Consider the following 20330-nt stretch of genomic DNA (forward strand, 5'->3'; position numbering starts at 1 on the left):
GAACTTTTTTTCCAATCCGATGAACTTTTTTAAGATTGGTGAAATTTTTTCAAAATCGATGAACTGTTTTTCAAATCTATGGTATTTTTTAAAAAGTGATGAAGTTTTCCCAATTTCATGAACTTTTTTCCGAAATTTGATGCAAAAATCAATGAACTTCTCCAAATCGAGGAACTGTTTTTCAAATTTGATGATTTTTTTTTGAAAAGTTAACACAGTCAACTGCAAAGCGGTCAAACGTTTAATGGTCAACACAGTCAACTCAATTGAACGATCAAAGCGGTCAATTGAACTGAACGAGCGAGTTTCTTTTTGTGGAGCGATCGAAGGAAGGAGAGCTCCTCCTTGGCGCCTTCAGCGCCCGCTGGCGATTCCAGCGCCCACTGTGTCACTAGCATGGGCCTGGCCCAGCAGCGAACGCTGGCTGCTGCCGCTCGCTTGATCGCTGGCTATCGCTGCCCGCTCGATCGCTGGCTCCCGCTTGATCTTTTTTTCTTCATTCTAAAAATGCTACAGTACAGACTATTTTTCTTAGAAAAAACCGGTTTGCTACTGTATGTACACTTGTCTTAGAAAAAAGTTCATCAACTTTAAAAATAAGTTCATTGAATTTGAAAAAAAAAAATCATCGTGTTTCAAAAAAGTTCATCGAGTTTGAAAAAAGTTCATCGAGTTTCAAAAAAGTTCATCGAGTTTGAGAAAAAGTTCATCGAGCTTCAAAAAAGTTCATCGAGCTTCAAAAAAGTTCATCGAGTTTGAGAAAAAGTTCATCGAGCTCAAAAACTGTTCATCGAGTTTGAAAAAAGTTCACCGAGTTAGAAAAAAGTTCATCGAGATTTTAAAAAAGTTCATTGATTTTAAAAAAAGTTCATCGAATTTGAGAAAAAGTTCACCAAAATTTGAAATATAAATTTCATCGAATTTGAGAAAAAGTTCATAGATTTTGCATCAAACCCAGGAAGAAAGAGAAAAAAGAAAAACGGAAAATGGAAAAAGGAAAAAGGAAAAAGGAAAAAAGAAAAGACAAGGAAGAAAAGAACAAGAAAGATGCACGTAACCACATTACGCTTGCTAGCGTGGTGGTTAGTGATGTGTGCTGCTGAAGCAGGAGGTTGCTTGTTCGAATCCCGGTTCACCCGCTTTTCTTTTGCTTCGCGATTTTTGCGGGAAGCAAAACGGGCCGGCCCAAAAACGCGACGCGAGGAGAGGGGGGTATGCGCCCGATTGCGGGAACAACTAAAACGGGCGAGGCGCCAAATAGGATTTAGCTGAAGGAAGGGATCGATCCAGATAAGTGGGCCGGCCCAAGTGAGCTTGGACATAAGCGCCATGAGGCAAAAGCAGTGCATAAGGCACCAATGAAGAGGACTCGCAAGCGACACGCGTTCGGAGGCGAGAGTGGTTCATGGGCTGGCCCGACATGTTAGGCGAGCAATATTAACGCTCATCAGTACTACCTCTATATACCATTTTTTATTCAATTTGCATGGGATTCAGGTAGCACCGCGAGTGCCATCGATAAACCATCTTTTGTTCGTCGATGACAGCCTGTTGGTCTTCAAGGCAAACGATATGGGTGCTACAGAGGGAACCTAGTTCTGTACATATACTATCAAGCAACAGGGCAACGAATCAATTACTCGAGGTCTTCAATTTTCTTCAGTAAAGGGTTGTCGGATACCACACGCCAAGAAATAAAGTCTCTCCTCAACGTCCCAAATGAAACCTTGGGCGAGAACTAATTGGGCATGCCGTCCGACATTGGAAATTCCAAGAACGGGGCCTTCAAGTATCTAAAGGACCGATTATGGAGTAAGATTCAGGGCATGTCCAGTCCCAGAGGTGCAAGCCATGGAAGCAGCGTGAGGTCCAATCCTATGCCCGAGAGGTTCATATATCTCAGGCTCTCCCAAGATCACAATAAATTTGAAGGATGGCCATCACTTTGGATATCCAACAAATTCGAACAGAGATCAAGTGCTCCAGATGCTCCAAAGAAAATAGGGATAGACGCCTGTTAAATATGTTTTCCGGCCATGGTATTGCTGATCACAAATCGACTCATTATTTCCATGTTGGAGCTCCAGGACATGTCCAGTCCGGTTGCTGCACCGGACACCGCTCCACTAGCAGTAGTCGCTGCCTTTCCGCCACGAGACGCTGCTCTGGGCCATGGAGAGAACCGCTGCTACCGGACCTCTAGGTGCGTCAGATATGCATGAATGGGCAGGATCAATTGACCAATCTATTTCAATATACCCCCTTGAAACGTTTGCATCTAGCCCCTGAAAACATCATGTCTTTGCAACTTACTCTCCACGTCCAATGGATTAGCATATAGGCAGGCCAGCAAATTGACATATACCCCCTTGAAACGGTTGCATCTAGCCGCTGGAAACATCATGTCTTTGCATCGAGTAAAGTATATATAGCCAGCGTCATAGAACATTGTTCTGAATCAAAAGAGCCGGAGAGCATTTCACAGCCAATTGGCATATGTGTGAGATAAACCAAGAAAAGTAGCTTTCCTGACTGTGAAAAGATAAACAACAAACTCACTGAATACAACATGTGCGTGAATGGGTGTTGCAAAATCTCTTTTCACAAACTAGGTGCTTGACTAAAACAAACAAATATAGTCACTTTCAGTGCAATCAAGAAGCAATATTTAATTTCTCCGAAGTTCCGAAGTTCTAAATTTTAAGTTTCAAAGAAGAGCAGATTGCTTAACACTTCTTTGGAACTGAGTGGCCATTCTAGAGGAAGCTGTACACAATTGTATGAAATGTTTCAGAGAAACAAAAGTAAACTGCAAATCGATGTTTGGCCATCACCCTATTGTAAAATTGGGGATGCGTTGACAATACTGTCCATGGGTAGAAACAAAGGCAAACTGCTAACCGATGTTCGGCCTCTCCTTCTCTCTTATTCAGCATCAATATCTCTAAACCACAGTCGGCCATGTCCTAGAACCAAGTGACCGAGGTGAGAGGTAAAAACATAATCAAAATGATCAAAATGATATGCTCAGGACTATGATCAAAATATAAAACATGTCAACCCTTAAAATACCAAATCAATAGTATTAGATTTATCATGAAATATATTTTCATATGATATGTGTACTATTCCTACATGTTGTAGATATAGATAATTTTCTCTGTAGTTTCGGTTAAAATTTATGAAGTTTGATTTTTCCTGAAAGTCAATGCGCAATATATGACGGAAAAGGTAGCTTCCTCGATGGCTCCATGGTGCGATGTGATTATTGCCGTCCGATGTCATGCATGAATCGCAGAAATTTGCCAACGTGGCCTGACATGAGAGAATCATTCGCTCCCTTGTGTTTCATGCGCGACACGTTCATCACCGTCAGATTTGCTAGACTCCACCTTCTTGGATCTTCTAGTCACAAACAATTTTCAAAGAGAAACACGGATTGAAAGAAAGAATGGATGCTTGTATTTTGTCGTTTACAATGTCAGTTGTTACATGTTTCCATCCTACGGAAGAGGTAAACTGCCATACACAATGTTTGGACAAAGTAGGTCTTCCAACTGCTGGTAGTTTAGCCTAAAGATAACGCTAATTGTCTATTAGCCTAATGCTAACTACCCATGACAATTTTGACCAACAGATAGCCAACACCACGTCATCCCCTTTCCATCTCGTTCGGATTCGTCGCTATCTTGAAGCCTATGCTCTACAATATGTTTACCGTGGTAGGTAGGGGAGATTCTACAACAACTCTCATCGCTCGCTCGGGGATTGGCTACGAGCTACATCATGCGTGAGACTTCCCTGAGAAAGCACATATTGGGGGGTATTAGGGGTGTTGATTTCGGATGAGGAAATTTGAAGCCTCACTGGACTACAATCTATCTGACGCCAACATCTACGCGTGAGATTTTCCATGAGAAAGCACATATTGGGGGGATTAGAAAAAATGTTTATAATATAAAAACTATATAGAAAATAAAATATGCCAAATGAAAAAAATCAGGAAGAAAGAAAAAAGAAGGAAAACCAAAGCCAAAATACGACACAGGAAAAAGAGGAAAAAACTCATCAGCAGCCAACGACCGAGAACAACACAGCGAACCCACGCGTACATATCCTAAAAAAAGACGCCGATAAGTGCCACACGTGTGGGCGTTAGGGGGGCTGCCCACACATTTTGTGTGGTGTATAAGAGGAACAGCCCACACACCCACGTGTGGGCAAAAAAAGTAATGCCCACACACCTCTTTTTTCCCTCCCGACCCCTCTCACACGCGTGCGTGTGGGCGAAATAGATAACGCCCACACGCCCCGTACGTCAGGCCTCGTACCTCGTGGTCCCGCATGCCCGCGTGACAGTCACCGCGCGTCCTGCAGTTGCCATGGTCCAGACCCTCGTCCATGTTCGTTTAACTGCAGTTGCCATGTCGCTGAACTTCGGTTGCCATGTCAGACAACTACAGTTGCCATGGTGCTCAACTGCAGTTGTCATGTATGATCTGATCTACTATAGTTGCCATGATTTCAAAACTTTAGGAGTTGCCACCCACTAAACACTAGCAGTTGCCATGTAGCACTACAAGAAGGCATGGCAAAAAAACATGTTCGGGTAAAAAAGAGAGTTGCCATGTGCTCACAAGCACGCTAGGGCAGTTGCCATGTAAAAGAAAGAGTTGCCATCTGCTTACGTGCACGCTACGGCAGTTGCCATGTACCATGCAAAAACACATGGCAACTCGGGTAAAAAAGAGTTGCCATCTGCTTACAAGCAAAGCTAGGGCAGTTGTCATATACCTGCAGAAACACATGGCAACTACCAGCTTTGGGTGTGGGCTAGGAGACGGGCGTGTGGGTGAAGTGATAAACGCCCACACACCAGCCCCCGTGTGGTGAAAAAAGGACGTGTGGGCGACCGGATGAATGCCCACACACCAGCTTAGTCCTACGTGGCACACAAAAACTGCTAAAACGCGCCAAGATTCGTGCAGAATTGGTTGGACGAGGATCCATGCGTGTGGGCGAGTTGCCAGACGCCCACACGTGTGGGCGTTAACATTTTCGTAAAAAAAAAAGAAGAACCCACGTGTACATGACCGGCCCACCTTCCTCCGCTGCGAGCGATGAGAGTTGTTGGGGCATAGACGCGACTGCTTGACGCCCGCCAATGCCCCCAACAACCCCAGCCGCAACCACGATTCCGCCGCCGCCGCCGAGCTCTTCACTTCGGGCACCGCTGCTGCTGCGAGGCGACACTATGAGGATTTTGACGATGTTGCCATGCCAGATGCCGCAAGCATGGTGCCGTGCAGTCGATGAGAGCGAGAGGGAGGCACGGCCGCACGGGTAGTGATGCGCGATGCGTGCGTGAGCATTGCCCAAGGTTGATAGAGGGTCACGCCTCACGCGGCTACTGATTATTTCATATCTACAGCCGGCTGGCGCCTAGCGCCGGCCAACGCGGCCGAACACCGAACGTCCGCGTTCTCCCACCTGCTCCCTTGTTTCTGCCAAGTCTCTTTCTCCTACCAAACTCCCACCATAGGTTGAGTCATAGCAGAGAGGAAAAGAAAGCAGACACAAATTCGCAGCGCGGCGCGGCTCCGGCTTCCTGTAAACGTAGCCAGGTGTCGCCGGCGCCGGTCCTTACCGCCGCCGCGCCAGGAGATGATGCTGCCCGGGCATGCCTTGTGCCGCGCTGAACAAGGTAAGCCAGACTCCCCTTATCTGAGCTCACTCCAAGGTTGCGTTGCAACACCGGGACCCGTGCTTGATGTCTTGTTTGCTTTGCTTCGTTAGAGAATCTCCAACAGATGCGCTAGATTAGCCGCGCGCTGAAAAAAACGACTATATTGCGTGATCGAAACTGGCGCTCGAGCAGACAAACCTGTTGGAAAGTCGGACTTTGCTTAGCGTTTCTGTGGGGGTGTGAGGTGACGGCAATTCAGTGTTCGCCGTGGTGGCTGTTCTAGGATCTTCGTTGCCCCGCTTGTTCACTGTCCAAATCGTTTGGAGCTCGGTTGGGAGTCGTGGGAATGGTGGAGGTGAGTAGCTCCTGCGCTGCCCTTGCTTTGCTGTGTAGCGGGAGCCTAATCAGGGAATGCTTCAAGAGCTTAGAATTGTCTCATGCCATGAACCCGTGTCTTTGATGGAACATTTGCACTATATTTTCTTGCCCGTTCTTATTAAATAGCCCTGCTTCAGTACTCCCGCCGTTAAAAAATACTTGTCGTGGTTTTAGTTAGCTCAAAAGATCCGTTGCTCATTGGTGGAACACTTCACTGTATTTTTTTAACCGTTCTTATCAAATAGTGCTGCTTCAGTAGGTAGATCTGTTTCTAGAGAGAACTAGTTAATTATTGGCTTAATAAGGAATGCTTTGGAGGCAATCGAGACGATAAGTATTCTGAGTGTCCTTAATTCACCATCGCTTTGAGATAAACATAAGTGTGTCTGTTCTGTACTAAAAAAAAAGTCTGTACTCTAGCCTCATTTCGCATCAACTCAGTTAAATTAAAAGTATGTACTCTAGCCTCATTTCGCATCAACTCAGTTAAATTGCATTAGTGGTAGATGGTCTTGAAAACATTTCGACCTGACTAGTTAGAAAGGCAGGTTGTGTATTACTCCCTCCGTCCCATAATATAAGAGCGCTTTTGACACTAATGGGCCATGCGGACCATGGGCTGTTCACACTAATTCTGTAGATATGTGAGTTCATATCAATTAGTTGCACTTCTCAGCATACCCCTATCTTAATTAAGATGATGCTGATTGGTTGGTTGTACTGTTTCTTGGCAGGACTGTTTGAAGATGCTCCAAGGAAACTTTTATTTAATTTCTTGGTCGTTATATTGGCTCTGGAATTTATCAATAAGGCTGATTTGATTGCCAAAACATCGGCTCTAAAGGCTGACACTCACACTCCTATTATGTCTGCTTCACAAGAATGGAGTTCAGTTCGGCCCATGGTATCCCAAACCAAAGTTGTCACAAGTATTGCAATGAGTCAGCATAGACAAAAGAAGCCATATTCATCACCATCAGCTCTATCATCTGTGCACTCTCCTATCTCTGCGCCGAGCTATAGCTCCATCTCGGGTGCTTCTGAACTCTCTTTTGATTCACTGGACCTGTTCGATCCTTCGATGCAGCACAACAGGCGCTCAGCAGAAGAGGTTCCTGCTCATGTGGATGCTGACCTCCCTGATGCAGCTTCGAATACTAGTACAGCTCCTTCTGGAGTGGTGCAGCCCCCACTATCTCCATACGATGGTAACTTTTCAAGTTTTCCTAGATCCTGAAATAATTTAATTCCAAATGATTTCATCATGTCAAACATGACTACAAATTACATAAAAGGTGATACTTGTGTATTTTAATCTAATCTGCATCTTCCTCATTTGGGAAAGTAGCACCATGTGACTGATCGTAATATCAATTGTCTTACCCATAGTTTTAAATAGCACGCTATGCCTCTTAGCGGCGGACCTTTTCTAAACGCTATAGCGCGCTATTTAAAATGTGTGTTCATGTATTTGGACCAAAGTGCCTTAGCACAGTACCTCTTCTAAACGCTATAGCGTGTTATAACAGAGCTATATCGCGCTATTTAAAACCACTCTTACCTGGCTGTAAATTATATAAGCTTGTTAGCTTTTATTAGTTCAAGCATAATGTTTTGATCCATCATTTTGGAATGGTGACTGATGAAATGGTTGGTAGCAGTTTCATAAATAATCAATGGTGATGGATAACATTTGACATCAATCATAGATACTTATGTATGTTAGTACACCCTGATATTTGCTCTAGATGCGCTGTCGTACAGTCAAATATGTTATATAATTCACTCTCTGTTTCACTAGGCTGTTGTGCTCCGAACATGGTACAGAGACGAGGTAGCGAGAACTGCCATTGTGTTTACCCGGTAAGAGTTGTGCTCTTTCTTCACAATGTTTCCTTGAATTCAAATTGGAGCAACGAATTTCTTGAGGAGCTTGCGTCACATCTCAACTTGCGGGTTACTCAGTTTGAGATTGTAAATTTCTATGTTGTTGGAACTTCTGGGCTAAATATGACAATGGACATAGCTCCCCACACTGGAAATAGCTTCTCATCCGAACAAGTTACTGCGATGAATTATTCTCTTAGCCTGCATACAATTCGGATCAATCCAGTACTGATTGGGGACTACAATCTTCTTGATCTAGTATGGTTCAGGCCATTGGCTCCAGCTCCTGGTAATCCTTTGACACCTTGACATTCTTCTATGTGTTACAAAGCTGTAGATCTTTTAGTGTCTAATTAAGGTAGAGAAACTGGAATTCCACTTCATTTAGTTCTCTTTTAATTATGTCCAATTGTCGACTGCTTGAACCTTGAACCACCAACTTGTCCATTCTATCTGTCAGATGCAAACTCAAACAATCCTCGATGACACATCTTACTACTCATCCGGTTTGAAGATCTTGCTACTCATTCGAGCATTTCTGATCGCTGTAAATCAAGCCTGTCAGATCTAACTATGAATCGTCAGTTCCCTCACGTTTCTTCAGGTGTGGCAATGCCTGTAATTTGAATAAAGTTGTTCAGGTTAGTGGTTAAACTGAAACCCATCTTGAACCAGGAACCTTGCCTCGGACTACTTGTTCTCGACTTAGTTGGCACTGGAAACTTGAACCAATTTATTTCTGGCGAACACCCACATAGATGGATTTAACTGATTTATTCACGGGACTGCTCGACAGGAACCACCTTATGGTTGTGGGCAAGACATATCCATATGAATGATGTGTGTTGAACTGCTTAGCATATTGACAGCAAACAAATCCATCCGTGGCTGATAATATCATCTGTTTAGCACCGTGACCTATTCAGAAGTAGATCATCAACATCTTCTCCTGTGAACACTAGTTAAGTTGTGTTCGTCACTTGACAGTATTCGCTTACACATTGGCATTGACTATTCTGACCTGAAATTGCCGATGACACCTGAACAATCACACCAATCTGATCTCAAAACGAATTCATCACCACTAATCCTAAAACTGACAAGAGGCTTCCCTATTGGTCACTATAAGATCAACTTCAAGTGATGATCTTTTCTTGAGAAAATAAGAACTGGCCCTTATTTTTCATGTATAAACTTATCTCTCTCAGAGGTTAATGGTTATGCATAGAAAACAACGGCCTTTCTTATTCTAGAGAAAACAACAGTGGTTGTTCCTGTAACAGAAATTACTAATGTGCTAGACTAGTAGATGAATAGCAAGTTAATTCTGTTCAAATGTGTACGATAAACAAAAGGAATATATTTGTCCGTCCTTTAACAAGCTCTGCTTCAATTGTATGTATTTAGTAGTTGTGTCCAGTTTATTTGAAAAGTGCACGAGTTCTTGACACACTGGTTAATTCTGGAGTTTATGACGCATATACAAATAGGTTTGCCAAAAGGGTCTTTAACTAGAATATTTCCACACATTTTGCAAGATGCAATCACTAACTAGAAGATTGTAGAAGTTACTTCCCCGTTTGATGCCTTTTCCCCTCCAAAATTTTGATGCAGATGCAATAGCAGGCAGCTCGAGCGTACTTATGCTTCTTTTTGCATTTTGGTTGGGCTACAGGAAGTACGGATCCAAAAGGAAATCAAAGGAGAGAGCAAAGATTGAGTCCATCCTACAAAAGAATGGAACTGTCCATTTGAAACGGTACACTTATGCCCAAGTGAAAAGAATAACGAGATCTTTTGCTGAAAAGCTAGGTCAAGGTGGATTTGGTGCTGTTTACAGAGGCGACCTCTTTGATGGTCGTCAGATAGCAGTCAAAATACTCAAGGACTACAAGACTGATGGGGAGGATTTCATCAATGAGGTAGCTAGCATTAGTAGAACTTCTCACGTTAACGTTCTTAATCTCTTAGGATTTTGCTTGGAAGGATCTAAAAGGGCATTAATTTATGACTATATGCCTAATGGTTCACTTGAAAAGTATGCCTTCAAGGATGGCTCTAAAGGTGGAAATACTTTAGGTTGGGAAAAATTATTTGATATAGCAGTGGGCATTGCTCGAGGACTTGAATATCTCCACAGAGGATGCAATACCCGCATGGTGCATTTTGATATCAAGCCCCACAACATTCTATTGGATCAAAATTTCTGTCCAAAGATTTCTGATTTTGGACTAGCCAAGCAGTGCCTCAATAAAGAAAGTGTTATTTCCATTGGTGGTGCAAGAGGAACAATAGGCTATATAGCCCCCGAGGTTTATTCGAAGCAATTTGGAACAGTAAGTACTAAGTCTGATGTTTACAGTTATGGAATGATGGTTCTTGAGATGGTTGGGGCAAGGGACAAGAATATCAGCCAAAATAGTGAATCTACCAGCCAATATTTCCCACAATGGATTTATGAACATTTAGATGAATATTGTCTTAGTGCTTCCGAGATAAATGGAGGGACCTCAGAGATTGTAAGGAAGATGATAGTGGTAGGGAGGTGCATACAGTTGAGTCCTACAGATCGTCCAACAATGACTAGAGTTGTCGAGATGCTTGAAGGGAGCACAACTAACATCGAATTGCCACCAACGGTGCTCTTGAGTTGATAGGTTTGTATTGTTCTCCGGCACTTGCTCAAGTATTGCATAATTTGTGAGAAAGATTGGAAATTTTTAATTCTTAAATGATGGACTGAAAATTTAAAGACTTCCGAGTGCCATTTGTGTGTATGCAGTGGGGATTCCACCAAATTATTGACCGAGTGTGACCATATTTGTGGAGACATATTCTAATTGGGCCTAGCAATTGGCAGCTCATGACGGGCGTGAGGGCGTGTGCACGCTTTTTTTCTTCTTTTTTCTCCTGGTTTTGTTGTTTTTCTATTTTTATTATAAATTTTCCTCTCGGTAGTGTTTTTTAGAAAATTTGATTACTTTTAAATACACAACTTTTTTAATTTATCATATATTTCTAATTCGTGAAAATTTCTTAAAATTTTGTGATTTTTAAAATTCGTAAACACTTTTGCAAATTCCTGAGTATTTTATTTTTTTGAACATTATTCCAAATCTGTCATAATTTTGAAAATTTATGAATCTTTTAAATCCGTGAATTTTTTATTTCACCAACTTTTTCAAAACTGAAAATGATAAAAGATAGCATTCTTTTCCAAGCCAGCAGGAGTGAACCAGAGGATTGTGGGCCGTGGCCCGTGCCCATTTTTGTGGCAACCTGGCCCTTAAAGCGCAAAATAGGAGCATTTTCTATTTACCGCGCATTGCGACTTAATATCGAGTCTTACATAGAGCCTACGAGCGAGTGGCTGGACTGGGCCATCTCAGTTTTGGTTTTTTTTAGAAAGCATGCTTGTATTCAAATCATCAAATCTCTACTTCTAATGGACGAGTTGGTTGAATAGTCCCCCCACTTTCGTCTGGTTTTTTTTCGACTGGTTTTTTTTCGTCCCACCTTCGTCTGGTTTTTTTTCGTCGTTTTTTTTTGGTCTGGTTTTTCTTTCGTATCTCACCCCGCACGTAAAACTAACCTCAATCTCGATCTGTTTCATCTCAGCCTCCAGCCCCGAGAGGAGCCGCCGCCGCCGCCGAGAGGAGACGCCCCAGCCCCGAGAGGAGCCACCGCCGCCGAGAGGAGACGCCCCAACCCCGAGAGGATCCGCCGCCGCCGGGGAACGAGGTCGCCGCCGCCTCCCTCGCCCGCGGCCATGATGACCGATCTGGCGTGGGCGCCGCAGATCACCCTCTGGTCCATGGCCTCGACCAGGTACGAATCCCTCCTCCACTTCTTCTGGTTTGGTTATTTCCGCATCTTGATCTGATTCGGGCGTGTGTGCAGTTTGCTATGATCTGGCGACGGGATGCAAGGAGAAGCTGCTGCGGTTTCAAGGGGCCGTGAGGATGCCCACCATGAAGGCGTGTCTGGGATGATGGAGGTGATATCCAGGCCCTGCTGATATCGGCCAGGTCCCCGATGCCGTCGACTGGCGGCGGCCACCGTGTCCTCTTCCATGGCGTCGGCGGGGCCTTCCCCTGCCAAGCGCAGCGGCTCCTTGGCTGGATCACCGTCGCACACCTCGCCGGCGTGGTCGGCAAGATCTGCATCTCGATCCTCGCCACTCTCCATCCTCTTGCAGGTAATAGGCTTTCCGCCCCCTCTTTTATCTCCCGCGTTCTCGTGTGCACGGATTGTGAGCGTGAAGGAATATTTCTCTTCTATTTCATGGTGCTGCTGTGCTCCTTCTGCCTTCACACTGCACATATATAGATTCTTCAAAGGAATTGGATGCTGATAATATCAACTTAGTTCCCTGAATGTGATATATATATATATTCTTCCCTCGCTTTGAATTGATTGCCCCAAACAATATATCTCTGGTTGACAGTCATGGCCTATTATTATTGTTGTTAATTTACAACACTCTGCGCTGTATTGTCCAATCATGGTCCAAACTTAAACCTTGGCTGTGGATTCATTGTATGTACCATATGCTGTTCATAGCTACAAAATTGCAATCTCTTGAAAATGTTCTTGAATACAGTAATTTTTTTGTCACATAACCCATATGCTGATGATAAAGTTTGTTGTATGAGCTTGTGGCATACTGATCCGACAGGTGGCAGGTATGCGTTCAGATGTTGCAGCTCTAAGGAAGGGTAGTATATGGCACATGGCTTTGTGGGTTGTTCGACAAGAAGTGTTTTGGGCATATTCGAAAGGCAATCTTGTCAAAATTGTACATCGATTTTCTTATTCCGCCATCAGCTTCTATTGATATGAGCGATACAAAAAGTTCAGCAATGAATTTTAGTATGTTAACTTGCAAGATTTCTCGTGACTATTTTTTTTGTTATAGGTTTATAAATTTCGAAATATAGTTGCAGCTTCACGGAATGGACGGCCCAAATTATGTTAGTGTCTATATGTTTACTTGGTGGTGGTCTAGCGTGAGTGACACCTGCATCTGTAACTTACCAATTGGATGTTGTTCGAAATCACCTGACAACACAGGTGATGCTTTTCTTCCTTTTGTGATTTGTGAATAACACTAAGCCAATCAATCAATCAATATAACTTCCAGTTAGAACTTAGAGCATCTTTACCTAACGCTTTCATGCAATGCAGCTTTACAGACCAAAGGAACAGGTTTTAGTAAGCTAAACTTTCATGTCTATAAAATTCTGCAGAAAACCACTAGGTATTACAAGGGCATCTTTCACACGTTGTCTACAATTTGTAGAGAAGAGAGTGGTAGAGGATTGTATAAAGGCCTTTGGTCCACCTTATTGGTAAGCCGTCTGCTTCTACTGAGAATTGTTTTTTAGTTGACTTCCCAGTAACTTTTATGAGTTACAGGGAGTTGGACCTGATATATCAATCAACGTTTATGTATATGAATCCCTGAGGTCTCATTGGCAAATGGAAAGTTGAATGTCAAACTGTGCGACCAATGATTTGCTATGGTACCTCCCTCTTCTCTCTTCTATGAACCCTATAACACACGTCTCAAATCTTAATTTCTTTTATCCTATTGCAGGTTAATTCCAGTTGGCTATGTTAACCTACAGTAATCAATCAAGTCAACAAATATAACAATGATACTTTGTCTTCTGTTTTTTGGTGGTGATTTTTTTTGTGACTGAACTAACAGGAGCTGAAGCATGTGTTCTTATTTTTTTATATGACTAGATGCATATGAACTGAAGCTCCATAATTTTCTTTTCAAGTCGACATTGGTGGCAACCAATACAATTAGCGTTATTTACAACCAATGAAGTCTTATAATTTTCTTTCTTAGAAATATACAGTGACACTGACTATCATTTAGTAGCTCTACCGGCACTAGCCAAAAACAATAATATTTATTTATTTAACCACCAAATAGAACAATAGGTTATTCTGCATTATGGGTACACAAATCACAACACTATATTTCAGCTGTAGAAATCTGTGTGGATGCCTGCTGATATTTTAAGCCTACATATTGCCGATTTGGTTTGAGGAATGCTTGAAGCATAATTTACTCCCTAATGTGCAAATAGCAGTATCATTTTTTGTCAAGAAACTGAGAAGACGGAAGAGAGTTGGTGTTGTCAGTGTGGTGAGCCTATGCGGCAACCACAAGGCTGAAGTCTGCTTTGATCGTTGTTCAAGATTTGAGCTTTGGCTCCGGTTTTGATAGCTCTATATCAGTGAGTTTAGTACAGTAACTATTTTAAGTATCTTTACTGTGCATAGTTGCATACATTTTATTCATGGATTAGTCTTGGTAATATTAACATTTGAAAAGCAATTTTTGTGTGACCATTTTTTCATCTTAGTATCTCCATCTACCAGCAAAAGGCAACGTGCACAAACCTGTATTTAGCATGCAACATGAGATAGTGTGCATCGAAACTATGCTTATGTTTGTGACATTCATGTGGCATCTCATGCAGATAGATTTTATTATCCATTTCTGTAGCATGCAATGTTTATTTTCTTCTTTTGGTCCATAATCCCTCCTCAAAGAAATATAAGAGTGTTTAGATCACTAAAGAAGTGATCTAAACGCTCTTATATTTCTTTACATAGGGAGTACATGTCATGATTGTTGGATACACATGCAGACTTTCAGCGAGTTTTTGTTCTCGGACTTGGGATCCACAGTCCAAAGTTGATTGGTGGATCAAGTGAACTTGGTGCATCTCCATTCAAGCTGGTGTACAATTACCAGCCTGCTTGTTTAGCGCAGTCTCCACAATCATACAAGCAAATGAGCATCTGTGGTGGCTTTGGGCGCGTGTTTGAGGCTGGTCCGGTATTTAGATCAGAAAAATCAAACACTCACAGGCATCTGTGTGAGTTTATTGGGTTGGATGCAGAAATGGAGATTAAGAAGCACTACTTTGAGGCAAGGAAGATTTGGAGGAAATAATTCTTTAGTTTGTCTATTGAAGCGATGCTGACCAAGTACTGATTTTTGTTTTCAGGTTTGTGATATCATAGATTGCTAATTGTAGCAATATTCAAACACCCAAATGAAAATTGTCAGAAGGAACTCGAGACAATAAATAGGCAGTATCCATTTGAACCTCTGAAGGTAAGACATTACTCCTTACTGTTTTGTGTTGTTATATGTGTGCTTTTGCTTAATTTACTGTCTCAACTTCTTCTAATTTATATACAGTACCTAGAGAAAACGTTGAAGCTAACGTACGAGGAAGGGATTAAAATGCTCAAGGTACTAACATGTACTTTTATGTATGTCTATGATATCATTATTGTGGCGTTGTATACAATATGCTCTTTTTTGTTGTTCTCACAGTATGATCGATACTAGAACTTAATAGCCCAATTATATTGCATGAAAGGCCTTTGTTGGAAATGATAAAACAGCTAGACAGTGAAATGCCGACCAGCCCCATGTCACTCCATCCCCATGGGCGACCCTAAGCCCGGCGACCCCCACCCTCCTCCCCTCACCGTCGCCGAGCGGGCGGCGGCGGGGACGGTTCCTTTTCTCCGCGGTTGTGTCCTCCATGAGTTGGGGAGCTCATGGGGCGGGCGGCAAGCGGAGGGCGACGGCCAGCGCGGTGTCGTGCCTCTTGCGTCGGCGGATGTGGTGAGGTGGGTGGCCTAGGAGGCGTGGGCGACTCGGTTGCTGGGGCAGCTGCCCGGGAGCGGGCTCGAAGGCTCAGATCATGGCGGTCCCGATCTGTCCGCTCCGGCCATGGGGCTGGCCGTTGGATACTGTGACATGGGCATGGTTGGGCTGCGTCCAGGCCGTGCTTACTGCGTGAGCTTTGGCTTTCGTGGTGTATCTGAGGCTCGGTTGTGTTGTGTTGTGCGTTGGTGTTGACTCGCCTCCATGTTGGTCGTGCGGATCGATCGAAGGGCTCTCGGAACTGGTGGTCATGGTTTGCTGCTGCCCGTATAGCGTGGTCTTGGCTTGCTCTCGATCTGCGGTGGCTGAGTTCCTTCCTCGGGGCTGGGTTAGGTCGAGGGGCTTAGGACGAAAGTCTTGGTTTGATGGGCGTTGAAGGATACCAGCGACCATGGCGTTGTAGCTCCCTCCTCTTTGGAGTTGTCATCGATGAGTTCCTCCTCTTCACTAGACCATGGCTTGCTGGTTTTAAGGGTTGCCGTGGGGGTTGTTGGTGTGGGCGGCCATCTCCTGAGGTCTGCCAGCTGTTGTGGGTCACTCTGGGCGAAATCTTAAGTCTTCGAAGGGGGTCGATGACCGCGACTTACTTTGTCCGTGTCAACAAACAATTCGAAATACCTCGACTTTTTCAGAACAGGTCCGAGTCAAATAGCAATGATTCGAAGCACTTCTTTTTCCATTACACTATTTCAGAAACCTAATGACTCGATTGTATGGATATGGAAAATACAGGATTTCCGATCCTAGCGGGAAAAGGAGGGAAACGGCGGCGCCCTTGGGCGTCGTTATCCTTCTTGAAGGCATCTCGGAAGAGTTCATCCACTCATCTCTGGGGTGTGGGCAAGTTGGTGGTATAGTTTCGAGTTGGCTGATGTCGGAATTGTTGTTTCTTTTTTGTTTCTCTTCTTTTTTCGGGGCTTTGCACAATTTTCCCTTTTAAATCGCGTGGTTTTCGGCCTTGTTTTCCTCATAAACAGGGCCATTCTGTAATTTTATTTTCCTCTCTTAATGAATTGGGCAAAGCTCCTGCCTTTCTCCTAAAAAAGGCCTTTGTTGGGTAGACAATACATCTACATATAACAACTGTGCAGACTACAAATGTTTTCCCCATTCCTTCCCAAATTAGAAAAGGTATAATTAAGTTCAATGACATGTGGGTTTACCAAGGTAACCAATCAAGCTAAACTGGATTAGCATTTTTTTTCTACTCCCTCCATCGTAAAATATAAGAGCGTTTTTGACACTATACTAGAGTCAAAAACACTCTTATATTATGGGATGGAGGGAGTAACTTCTATGAATGCCACACAAATTGTAATGGTAATTTCTATACATGTGTGTGATTTTGCAGCATACCAATGAAGCCTTAAAAATAACTTGGATTGGTAAAAAGTAAAATTAGACGGTGGGAGCTGTGTGAGTACGCAAGTTGTACCTTGTCGGTTTTGATGACAAGAAGTCTCTCTATGAGGGCATCCATAGCTTGATGATTTTGCACCTCTAAGATTGCCTTTAATGATTTTCTGTTTGCCTTTATATATTGCAGGTTTCATTCTGGAATCCTCTAGGCAGGGTGCTTGCAATCCCCTACATCTCGGCTGCAACAAAAAAGACCCAACGAGGCTGTTGTTTCAAGCTCAGACCCTCTTCATTGCACGCGGTGCTAGAAGGAGAACTGGGTTGTGGTGGTGTTGCTGGTCGTTTTCCTTTTTACTTTTGCACTTTGGCCATCATAAACGACACAGGCTTGCTCCCCGGATGGATCTCTTTCTCTCCCTGGATCTTTTAAACAGGTGTTGTGATTAAAATTGTGATAAATCAGTGTTCATCACTATTCTTTTTGGACTTGAATAGATCTATGTCTAAATTACACATAATGTGTAGGAGAAAATTACTATAGCTGGACTTTCATGTCTTTCTTGAATCCATGGCAAAGCATAGTCACCTTAGTACTATGTTGCTTTGCACATGTCTTCTCATGGCCTTATTAAAGATCTTGTTTCCATGGCTTTAAACACAAGATGATATTTTTGTAGCATATTTCATATAAGTTTTCCTCCTATAAGGCTATAATTTCAAATTCAAGCCCACCCAACACACAAAGTTTCTATCTTCTTATTTTCTATACAAGTAGTAGCTTGCGCAGCGGTGGTGTTGATGAATGACACCCAATGCAGAGGCGGCAGTTACCATAGGGAAGAGGTCAAGAACATCTAGCTCTTGTGGTGTTCCTCCTCATTGTTGTCATCGCCATCAACAGCAACAATGACGACCGGCTCATGGGACGGCTACTAGAGAGGGAGCGAGGAAGGGGGAGACAGATCTTTCAGGTACAATGGTACGACAACCATGTTTTGAAATATCAATGAGATTTGGTGCTAAGTTAGCATCGTGTTTTATCCAATCTATCAAACACCATAAGTTTCATGTCGAATGTGTTGTAGAAATATGTTCTTCCATAAATATGGTTTTAGTCCTTCATATTTTAGTATCGTTGTAAATTTATCCATTCACATATTACTCTGAGAAACATTTTTAATTGGGGGAAGGAAGAATGGAAGAAAAGAAGAGTGCTTTGACGTAAAAAAAAGAAGTCGTCAATATAGCCCGTTGCAACGCACGGGCGTTCTACTAGGAGATGCAAGTGAAGTGGAATAATGAAAATACATTGCATCAAGTACATTTTCCGATTGTTACTGTAATTTTTTTCTATACATGTGAAAATGGAAGTGCATTATGCTTATGTATGCAATCAAAAAAAAATTAAAAGGCCCGTGGCAACGCATGGGCATTGTACTAGGGAAATAAGACGAATAGACATGCAGACTAAGCTCCATATCCAAGGGATTTTGGTAGTACATGCCATGTTTATGCTCACTGTTGAATAGTCTGTATATAACTATTTATGCAATACTTGGACCATAGGAGCAATTCATTCTGTATATTTTGCTGGGGATTGTGCCTTGCAGTCAATTTATAGAAGGGTAAGATGTATCGCAATATCTTTGACTTGCATTCTCTGTGATGTCAAGTAAGAAAATAGAATATATACTCTTTGAATTATCTTTTCTTTTTTTCGATGTCTCTATCTTACTTCTATAATCCAATTGGCATTCGCTAGAGTTTCTGTTGATGAAACATTTGTTTTGTGATGTGAGGAGGTTCTGTTTGTGACTTTGCAATCAATATTCGTAGATACGGTTCGTAGATCATGATATCTGCACAATCTCAATCTACTCCTGTGACCATATATTGTATTAATGGGTTGTGTCAGGGTTATTTTATCAACTGCTGGGTTGTTGATCTACATTACGGTTTAATTCTTACACGAATTAATGTTGACTCGATTCTCTGTAGTAGGTTGAGAGGCTTCTCCTCTCATGATTTACTCTGATTAGTTTGCCTGGCTCCATGCTCCTCATGATTTCTTTGAATTTTTCTGTAGGAGCTCGGTCAAAAATCACCTAAGGAAAATCTGTCGTTCTTCTCTACAAGGGTTGCATGTGGAATTTGAGGAGAATCTGTGCACCAGCATCCGACTCCTTGATGTTGCTCTGATCATATTGTGTAAATATATTTCTAATAAAGCAATCGCCCGATGGTGTACATGTTGTAAATAACAAGATGTAATCATCAAGTGTGAGAGATGGCAACATCATGATGGGATGGTATGTACTGTTGTGCTCATCAATAGAGTTAGATCACTTTTCTGTCTGAGAGTCGATTTTTTTGTGTTAGATGGATTGACAAGTACCAAAGATTGATGCCAAGCAGAACTAAAACCTGTCCATGGATTACCTTCGGTCCCGCATTCCAATCAACAGCATTGGGCCGAGCGAGCGCGCGGGTGGCGCAAGAGGCAATGGGCAGCCGGTGGAGACTGAGTGGTGAGCGGCGGTGGCGAGGTCGAGCAATTGGCACCAGCGGCGAGTAGGCAATTACCGTGACGGGCGAGCGGACGAGGCGTGTAGGTGTCACGATTGCATCACAATTGGAATAAAGTAAACAATGCATACGTGTGGCTATTGACTGATTTTGTGTGTTGTGTGCTTGTGTTAACAGCCAGCCAAATCAATCAGCCAAGGGCCATTATGTACATGAGTGTGTTAACAGTGGGTATATCTGAAGATTATTTCTCAACTCGGCATGTGGGTAGAGACTAAAAAGACGATGCCATGGTAGCATGGCAGACCTGGCAAGTGCCACGAACATCATGATATTCTTCCTTTTCTTAATTCCTTGATTTGAAAATTAATTTGCTCTGCATGTATAGGAACATAGCAGTCGGGCAAACGACACTTTGGCATCTTGATCTATCAAGGGATTTTTTTTTACTTTAGAAAATGTGGGTTCGGATTGGTCTGTTGAGTTATGGCTGGCTGATCGGAATAATTTTTCTATTTAAAAAATGTAGCAAATAGCATTTCATTAGAGATTGGTCTGTTGAGTTATGGCTGGCTGATCATAATAATTTTCCTATTTAAAAATGTAGCAAATAGCATTTCATTAGAGATGGCTTTGCAGCAAATTGCAAATCACGCAAACCAAGCCATCGTCGCCTCGTTGCTCTCGCCGGGAGCGACAACAACCGCCGGTCTCTTCTTCGCCTTCTTAGCCGGCATCTCCTCCATCCGGATGCCCTGCGGCACGAGCCACTCCGCCACCGCATGG

General features: G+C 42.9%; 1 protein-coding gene across 1 annotated transcript; it reads left to right on the forward strand.

The window, feature by feature from the left end:
• The first annotated feature begins 5071 nt into the window (after positions 1-5071).
• Positions 5072-19346, forward strand: LOC141031170 (LEAF RUST 10 DISEASE-RESISTANCE LOCUS RECEPTOR-LIKE PROTEIN KINASE-like 2.3). The gene is made up of 5 exons (XM_073506199.1): positions 5072-5704; positions 6799-7272; positions 7866-8240; positions 9566-11779; positions 11852-19346. Exons 1-4 carry the CDS (start codon positions 5665-5667, stop codon positions 10603-10605), a joined length of 1929 nt encoding a protein of 642 aa, XP_073362300.1. The 5' UTR covers positions 5072-5664; the 3' UTR covers positions 10606-11779; positions 11852-19346.
• Positions 19347-20330: the final 984 nt, after the last annotated feature.

This window comes from Aegilops tauschii, unplaced genomic scaffold (assembly GCF_002575655.3).
Source record: "Aegilops tauschii subsp. strangulata cultivar AL8/78 unplaced genomic scaffold, Aet v6.0 ptg000500l_obj, whole genome shotgun sequence".
Classification (NCBI taxonomy): Eukaryota; Viridiplantae; Streptophyta; class Magnoliopsida; order Poales; family Poaceae; genus Aegilops; species Aegilops tauschii.

Coding starts and splice junctions, on each gene's coding strand:
- LOC141031170 (XM_073506199.1), top strand. CDS start 5,665: ATGATGCTGCCCGGGCATGCCTTGTGCCGCGCTGAACAAG. Junction 5,705..6,798: donor CTTGTGCCGCGCTGAACAAG/GTAAGCCAGACT, acceptor GTTTCTTGGCAG/GACTGTTTGAAGATGCTCCA. Junction 8,241..9,565: donor GCCATTGGCTCCAGCTCCTG/GTAATCCTTTGA, acceptor ATTTTGATGCAG/ATGCAATAGCAGGCAGCTCG.